This window comes from Vigna unguiculata, chromosome 2, assembly GCF_037176805.1.
Source record: "Vigna unguiculata cultivar grain cowpea cultivar isolate G323 ecotype 2 chromosome 2, ASM3717680v1, whole genome shotgun sequence".
NCBI lineage: Eukaryota > Viridiplantae > Streptophyta > Magnoliopsida > Fabales > Fabaceae > Vigna > Vigna unguiculata.
Window position 1 is genome coordinate 32991683 of NC_140793.1, and position 8063 is coordinate 32999745.

An 8063-nucleotide genomic window follows, 5' to 3' on the forward strand; every position below is an offset into this window, starting at 1 on the left:
AAAGATTTTCAATGTGCCCAACAATAATTCTATGTGACATGATGATTCTCCTTCAGATTGAACTTTTGCATGCTCTGTTTAGCCTTAGGAAAACCAAAAACTTAGGTTGTGTTGTTGACCAATAGGTGTTACAACTTAAATTGTTTGGCAAAAACAAGTGTGCTTCAGATTTTCTATCATACCAGAAACAAAAAGATTGTGACATGATTGAAGTCTATTTGGGAGTAGGATAGTGTTATAATTTCGATAAGGTGTAGCCAGGGACCACGATTATGACCAAATTAAAAGGGTTCTTCTGATGTACAACCAAGAGACAGAAGAAGATGTGCACAATGTGATATCTATCTATACACTAAACTTGTTACCTATAAATATAGCATCAAAAGCTAATAAGGAGCCAGCATTCTCCACATGCACGTAATATTAGGTGCGTTATGGTTTTGGTTAAAAGTGCCAAATTTATGTAAGCCAATTTTGTTTCCGCATAATCTACCTCTTTTAGCTACCATGCAAATATTGGTGTAGATGTTTGGTCTAGCAGCTTCATTATGAGGCCACATAAGTTAAATGCAAAGGACATGACTATCACCACAAACAAACACTTTTTTTTCCCACCAACCTGAACAATCTTGCTTACTCTATTCTTTAAATCAAACAAATTCTTCACTTTTAAATTGAAATTTTCAAACCCAGTAGAGTCATCGCTGTCTAATAATGTTTGAAAAAATGACTTAAATTAACAAGCTCTTCACATCAGAGCTTATGTTGTAAGTTTCACTACGTGAAATAGGCTAAAAGAGTAATCATTCTCTAAACCCTTTTTCAGGGACCACCAAAAGCTTAAGTTAAACGAACACAGACCATGAATGCTTTATTGCATCTTTAACATGCCCTATCACCCCTCTCTAGCTTTCAAGCATAAATAATGCACATGTCCTTTCATCATGCGCTGATATTAAAGTTTTTTATTAAGATAATGACAGATACATTAGGTTAAATCACGTCAATGACAGTGGTTGACATCATAAGTAGTTCGAAGTTCAACAAATAACAGATAAAATAAAACTCATTTATGCCTATGATATCAAACGATATATAATAGAGTCTGAACATTCATATCATGGAAGATCAGATTCATCTTGTCTTGTTAGATATGTGACTAGATAACCAATCTAGCCCTTCATAGAGTCCTTGCCCTGATGTAGCACATGTTGGTTGGATGAACCTTCATAAATAAATAACAAAAAACAGCTACAATAAGTTATTCATTAAACATTATTAATTCTCACGAAGTTGTTTTTTGTAACTATGTGACATACCAGCGACGCAGGCGAAGTGAATGTAATCCAAGTTTGTCTGTAATTTCTGCGACACTTAAAGCATTGGGAAGGTCTTGCTTATTGGCAAACACCAGAACTGTAGCATCGCGAAGTTCATCCTGCAATGCTCATTAACAAGATTATTACATCATTTAATTGTCGAAAGACAAAGCTTGCACATTTTCATTTGGGGAATCTTCTGATAAAATTTAACCATGGTAATTAAAATTACTGACCTCACTTAGCATTCTATGCAATTCGTCCCTGGCTTCCAAAATTCTCTCTCTATCGTTACTGTCTACCACAAAGATCAGACCTTGTGTGTTCTGAAAGTAGTGTCTCCACAATGGTCGAATCTACATAGGATTTGGCATGGAATCGATTTAGAGTAGTTTTTGTAACATGTGCATGGAATGTTACCATATACTCATGATCCCATAAAAATTATATTTTGACAGACAAATCTGTAAGCGCAGGATTTCAAATGAAGGTTTGTTTTTTAATAAATTAATGTGTGCAGAAAAACCAAAATACCTTGTCCTGTCCTCCAACATCCCAGACGGTGAAGCTCACATTTTTGTACTCAACAGTCTCCACATTGAAGCCTAATCCATTAAACATATATACCCCATTTGAATCATTTCATTTGTCGTAAAAATTGTATCTTTCAATTTTGATAATTTAAAAGTGTAGTTTTTATTTTTATTTTTTATTTCTCTCAGTTTGAAGTTCTTGAGATATCTATTACTTAATATTCATTCAGAAATAAGGTGGATCAATCACACTTAGTTGAGTACACTATATATATAGTACGAATTCAGAAGATTTGTCTAAGAACAGAGGGAAAAAAGTACTGTGACTGGTATGAACCTATTGTGGGTATGGTAGTGACGATTTCTCCCAGTTTAAGTTTATAGAGTATTGTTGTTTTCCCAGCTGCATCAAGACCCACCATCAGGATCCTCATTTCTTTCTTCGCATAAAACAATCTCATTAGCCGTGACACCGTCAAACCCATTGTTGCCTCTGGTTCAATCAAGATTTTGGCTGAAAAAAAAACCTAAAAAGTAAACCGTGCAAAATGAAAATCAAAATTATAATAACAGAATTCTTTTCATAGCAAAAATCAAAATAAGACCCTTGAACTTCTTTTTCTTTTTCTTTTTTTTTTTTTCTCTTGCAAACTGTGATGAAAGAAGAGGAAGGTGCTACCTCAAAAAGATGTACTTTTTTTACAAGCAAAGGAAACTTAAAAATGACTCTGTTGCTCGTATATTTTATAACCATGTGACCAGAAAATAGCACCAGGAATCAATACTGCACTAGTAGAAAGAGGGAATAGGATTCATAGCTGCAAGAATAAAGTGAATGATGGGCATGCCATTTGAAACCATGGGTAAAATAAAAAGCGACTTGTTATGATCTTGTGATATGAATTTTGTAGTCCCATCCAGAAGTGAGATTCGGATGACACACACTACAGAAGTTACATCAGCGTCAAACCAAAGCAAGGATTCATGCAAAAGCAACAAACCTTGATTTTCTAAAAAAACATGTTTTTGTTGATGTGAATTCTTTTACGGTGAAAATACTGAAAAATGATATAGCGGCTTTGGCTAATTAGCCTTACAATAGTTACAGTAGGATTAATTCTGATACAATACTGAATACATCATTGGCACTACTTTGTCCATGTCTGCTTCGTGACTAAAGGACAAGTTAGCAATAGCAATAAAAGAATAAATTTACACATTGCCAAACCTATTTCCTTGGCTAAACAAATTGATAACATTATTTTTTTGCCATGGCATCCTTGGCAGACTGTAGGGTGGATGTAACAGCAGCAGTAGCACCAGCAAGTATTCCACCAGTGGTGTTGTTCGTTGTATGGAGCTCGTGAATTACATCAACCTTCCTAATTTCTTGACCTTGCCCTGCTGAAGATCGATAATCCACACATGCCACCTTTTTCTCCATGCAATTTTCTGCGTTCACAGTCTCATTCTGACAGAAGAATTCATACAGATTCATTCATTTAACATTAGAACTGAAAAATGCGTAAAAAAAATATTTTCTGGACTTACACTAACCTTGGATTCTTCATTCATGTTAACCAATTAAAATAAAAACTATAGATCACTACCTCTTGGGTGATTTATAATTGAATTTGGGCTTTTAAGAGGAGGAAGCCAAATCAAGACTATCAAAAAATACGGACAACGAATGCGGAGTAAAAGAGCCTAAATAACTATGCACCCCACATCCGATAATTGAATTAACCAATTAACAATTACACTTTTGGAAGGTGGCGTGAATAAATTTTTTTTTTTTTGTTTAGAGAGGTGATTATTGATAGCGTATCTACACTTCAGGAATTGATTACAAATGTAATTTGACCCGATATGAAAATGGTATTCGATCGTCACAAAATGAAAAAGAAAAGCTGAAAATGGAATAGGGGAAACAAGCCAAAAATTACTTGACTAGGATCAGAAACAACAATTTGTTGATGACAACAGCAAAATCTACAAGGAAAAATATATCTGGCTATATTTTTCTAGGTTCATAACTTGATAACAGAGCTATCCTAGAACCTCTAATCATTATAATATCCCTGTCAATTTCACACATGAAACAACCAAAACAGGTGAACAAGTTGCTAATTGAGATTAACAACTAAAGGACGCATCCCTCCTTCCTTAACAAGTCATAAGAGGTGACCCACTACAGTGAACATCCGAAATATCAGAAAGCCTCTGTCTGGGCGACAAGGTTGCGATGCCAGCAGCATCAAAATCAATATTGGCAATATTCTTTCTCTTGTGAGTTTCTGAACTGCCTTTCTCCTCCGAAACCTCAGCGATTGGGCTCAATTCCTTATCACCAACAGAAAGCATGGCTTGAGCTTCAGCCACAGCCGTTCCATCATCATCTGCAGCATATAATATCTTCTGAATCGCCCCAACGATCTGAATCACCATAAACAACAATCAGAGCACACATGATCATTACCTAATAGCAACACCATTTATTCGATTTCACCAGTCAATAACTAAAAACAATGAAACACGGTACCGGTGAGTGTTCTATCTCAGGAGTCTGGCACAGTATCTCAATATCTCTCAGTTTTGCAAAGTAGAAGTCCCGTTCTTTCTCAAGACTATCGATGGACAACTTCAACTCCGTTAACTGCATCAACTTGAAAGTTAAAGACATGTATTTGCATCGTTCGTTTGATAATTTATTTTTATGTGAAAACAGACAAACCTTTTCCTCATAGGCAGGGCCACCTGCACTAGGTGCTCTCGCGACCTTAACAGCCTGATTTGTAGGGTTTGCATTGGAAACCTCGGTTCTTCGAGAACCATGGGAAGACTGAGGTCTCTGCGAAGTAGAACCCTTGGTAGAGGCATGGGAGTTTGCAGATTTCTTACTCGTTTCTCTTCCTCCTCGGCAAACCTCTCTCCTCTCCGAAGCATTGTAACTACAAACAGCAAATAGTGTTTTTAATTTTAAATTTAAATAATTTATTTATATCCCCAATACCAAAAACATTGCAATACAGAATCCAAAGTTCGCAATATTCTCTCCGCCTGGTCAGGTTTGAATTTCAATCCTAAACCCTAATTATGAATCCAAAAACAAATATATACGCAAGAGAATCAAATAAAGATTGTAGTACTTGATCTGTCCGGAATTGACAGAATCGCAGTATCTTTTCATCCACTGCATGAACTCGAGGTTATCCAGTGGTCTTCCCTTCACAAGCTTGCTGACTTCGATGTGCTGACAGACACAATGAGCAAGCAATTCAGTGACCGAATTAAAGATTGTCCAAAAAAATAAAGCAAAAACAGAGACCAGATTGAAAGAGGAGGAAGGAAGAGTGTTGTTACCTTGGTGATTTTGAGTTTGTTGAAGACATCTTGAAGGACCTTGTAGTTCTGAATCATCTCGTACTCGTTCTTGGCATCGAAATTGACTTTGTGCATCGGCACGATCCCTGGATGAGCCGCATCGAGAAGCTGGCAGTGAACCGCGCCGGAACATGCCTGAAAATTTTACGATCCAACGAAATAGACAGAGTAAGAAACTGTGGAAGAAAACCTAAACAAAGTATAAAAAGAATTGGATCAGAACCTCTTCGACTTTGGAGAGACTGAGTTGCAGAGTCGAGTTGATCCAAGCAAGAATCTCAGATCTGCCAACGAAGTAAGCCGCATCCATAATTCCAATGTTGGTCGCCATTTCTCTCTCTCTCGTTTCTTCTTCTCCTTCTATATGCTCTTTGTGTTCTGCTAACGGCTCTTTTCGCAAAGAAACAGAGGTGGCATATATATGGAGACTGGAGCGGGAGTTTTTCAAATTCAAAATCCTCTGATAGGTGATTAACGTCTCAAAGCTGTCTTAATAAGGAATCCACTCAACGTTCGTCTAAGCTGAATTGGGTGTGGACCGAACTCTTTGAGTTGGGCTTTAATTTCAGTATTTGGGCCTAGAACAATTTCTAGCATAGACCTTAAATAATTACTACTATTTGACCATTAGTCGGTGCGAGACTGTAGTTAACAAATAAACAAACCTAAAGTTATTGAGAAAAAATATATAAAAGTGAAAAAAATATGACAATTAAAGGAAAATTTTATATTTTTAATAGTGTTTACTTACAAATAAAAATGTTTTATTGTTATTTGGGTAGTATCTAGCACTTTCTTGATGTGAGTATAATTATTAGAATAGGTGGCTTTCCTTCTATCCTTAATTCCTCCAAGACTTTATAATTATTTATAACTTCCCTTTGAAATCATAAATACTAGTGATCTTTACCAAATATTATAACTTTTTTTATAGCTTTCTAGTCAATAAATAATAAATACTCCACATTAACAAGATATATTATTTTTCTATCTCTTAATTTGTTAAAAGATGACTAGCCAGCCACACATAATTAATTACTCAAGTAAAAAGTTGTAAGGTGAAAAGGGTTAGATAATAAGACAATAATTAAAAAATAAATAAAAAATACTAGTTGTGCACATATTTGTTGTTGCTAATTAAATTAACTAAATTATTTTTCATTCTTATGGATTAATCAAAAGGTCTTTTATACACAAATGAAGATACTACCACATGAAAACTAAATTCATAAGAAATATATTTTAGTTTTTCGTCATTATTTTTCTTTTACCTTTTAACGAATTTCTTTAACTGTTTATTACTTGATTAGGCTTGGAAACAACTGATACATTGGCGAAATTTGGAATCAGCATCATTTTAATCTATACCGATATATAAATTATATTTCAAAATATCAATTTTACTTTTTAAAATTTAATTATTTATTAAAATTTTTAAAATTAATTATTATTTTTATAAATTTTTTTATAAAATTATTTATCTCTATTCTTTTCTTTTTCTCTGTTTATCAATAATTATTCTCTCATCTTTTCTTATATATTTCACTTTATTTTTAATAAATATAATATTTTATATATTATATATTATTTTATAATTATCATCACCTACTAATATAATATCACGTATTTAAAAAATGCGTACAAACAAGCGCAACAACTCATGTGTACACTAGTTAGGTTTATTAGTCTCATACAGTTTTTTGTCGAGTAAATTGGATGCAACATCATTTTACTAATGAAAATTAAGAATAAAATAACGGCATGTAGAACCGTCAAAGTAGATCAGAACCCGTGGCCCAACCTAGTCCACTACGGGTTCGGACCGGGTTGGGTTGAAATTCTTTTACAGATTTCAGTACGGGTCAATTTTTGACCCGGCCCACCAACCCGCATGGTGACACACATTATGTTGAAGTGTTTTTTAACTAAACACATTGGTGGGTTGGCAAATAGAGACCTAACTTCACCTACAAATACTAAGGAGATTGACGTTGCATCTCAACTCAAGGACCAACATCAACTGCGACTCAATAAGCAGATAAATTTGCATCCCTCGCTCGTTGTTGACTTGATTTTTTTTTCATTCTTCTGGTATTATTGTTGGATAAGTCACAATAATGTTTTGATCTTAGATAGTGATTTGTATTTTTATTTATTTCTTTTGGTTTGTATTGGAGTTTAACATCATTCTATATTATATTGAGACTGTATTCAAGTTTATTTAAATTTTAATCTGAAATATAATTTTCAACTTAAGAAAAAAAAAGTATATTTTTTTAATTAAGTGGGTTAGTGAGCTAACCCGTTTAACCAACCAACCCGTGGTGGGTCAGACCGAATTCAAATTTTTTCGACTCACTAATAAGTGAGTCAGGTTGGGTTAGCCCACTAAATGACCAACCCATGATAGGCCGGACCGGACGACCTATTTTGACAACTCTAACGGTTTGGTATTTCTATATATAAAAAAAGTGTTTAAATAGTGATAAGAACAACAATTATTAGAAAATTTTATCTGTCAATTTTAAATTTTCAAAAAATATTAATCATTGTCAAAGTGATTTCAAACGTAGTTCTTATGATATTTTCTATTTTTATTTTGTTTTTATTTTGGATCCCAATCAGAAAAACCAGCCATATTATGAATATTTGTATTACTCTGTTCTATTATTGAGATAGTCATCACTATTAAAACTCTTTTATGAAGATCTAAATGTTATCTTAACCAGAAATAGTTGCATGTTTCGTCTGACAAAACTATTTGGGTTGGGCTTCCCTTTTTTACTTAGGCTTATAAATAAATTAAAATATTAAAATAATTGGATGT

The 8063-nt window shown here is 34.0% G+C and overlaps 3 protein-coding genes across 5 annotated transcripts; all 3 read right to left on the bottom strand.

Moving 5' to 3' along the window:
- Positions 1-937: 937 nt before the first annotated feature.
- LOC114173146 (ADP-ribosylation factor 2-like) lies at positions 938-2643 on the bottom strand. Of its 2 annotated transcripts, none has more exons than XM_028057388.2 (6): positions 2532-2643; positions 2190-2379; positions 1854-1924; positions 1556-1675; positions 1320-1438; positions 938-1225 (listed from the first exon to the last, which is right to left on the bottom strand). In XM_028057388.2, the coding sequence occupies exons 1-6, from the start codon at positions 2604-2606 to the stop codon at positions 1135-1137; spliced, it is 666 nt and encodes a 221-aa protein (XP_027913189.1). In that variant the 5' UTR covers positions 2607-2643; the 3' UTR covers positions 938-1134. The 2 variants fall into 2 exon arrangements, with proteins under 2 accessions (XP_027913189.1, XP_027913190.1); XM_028057389.2 differs by having other exon boundaries at positions 2190-2366; positions 2532-2583.
- A 124-nt stretch (positions 2644-2767) lies between these two features.
- Positions 2768-3630, bottom strand: LOC114167177 (uncharacterized). The gene is made up of 2 exons (XM_028052174.2): positions 3410-3630; positions 2768-3323 (listed from the first exon to the last, which is right to left on the bottom strand). The coding sequence occupies exons 1-2, from the start codon at positions 3425-3427 to the stop codon at positions 3111-3113; spliced, it is 231 nt and encodes a 76-aa protein (XP_027907975.1). The 5' UTR covers positions 3428-3630; the 3' UTR covers positions 2768-3110.
- Positions 3631-3771: 141 nt separating this feature from the next.
- EB1C (end binding protein 1C) lies at positions 3772-5701 on the bottom strand. 2 transcript variants are annotated; one of them, XM_028057219.2, is made up of 6 exons: positions 5460-5701; positions 5216-5371; positions 5002-5105; positions 4587-4803; positions 4395-4508; positions 3772-4288 (listed from the first exon to the last, which is right to left on the bottom strand). In XM_028057219.2, the coding sequence occupies exons 1-6, from the start codon at positions 5565-5567 to the stop codon at positions 4019-4021; spliced, it is 969 nt and encodes a 322-aa protein (XP_027913020.1). In that variant the 5' UTR covers positions 5568-5701; the 3' UTR covers positions 3772-4018. The 2 variants fall into 2 exon arrangements, with proteins under 2 accessions (XP_027913020.1, XP_027913019.1); XM_028057218.2 differs by having other exon boundaries at positions 4395-4803.
- Positions 5702-8063: the final 2362 nt, after the last annotated feature.

What these genes read in the sequence shown, in the direction of transcription:
- LOC114173146 (XM_028057388.2), bottom strand. Translation starts at nt 2,606, where the DNA reads ATGGTTATAAAATATACGAGCAACAGAGTCATTTTTAAGTTTCCTTTG. An exon ending in AAAAAGTACATCTTTTTGAG is followed by an intron (nt 2,380 to 2,531) that starts GTAGCACCTTCC and finishes TTTACTTTTTAG; the next exon opens with GTTTTTTTTTCAGCCAAAAT. An exon ending in TCACTTCGCCTGCGTCGCTG is followed by an intron (nt 1,226 to 1,319) that starts GTATGTCACATA and finishes TTATTTATGAAG; the next exon opens with GTTCATCCAACCAACATGTG.
- EB1C (XM_028057218.2), bottom strand. Translation starts at nt 5,567, where the DNA reads ATGGCGACCAACATTGGAATTATGGATGCGGCTTACTTCGTTGGCAGA. An exon ending in GTCTCTCCAAAGTCGAAGAG is followed by an intron (nt 5,372 to 5,459) that starts GTTCTGATCCAA and finishes TAAAATTTTCAG; the next exon opens with GCATGTTCCGGCGCGGTTCA. An exon ending in CTGAGATAGAACACTCACCG is followed by an intron (nt 4,289 to 4,394) that starts GTACCGTGTTTC and finishes ATGGTGATTCAG; the next exon opens with ATCGTTGGGGCGATTCAGAA.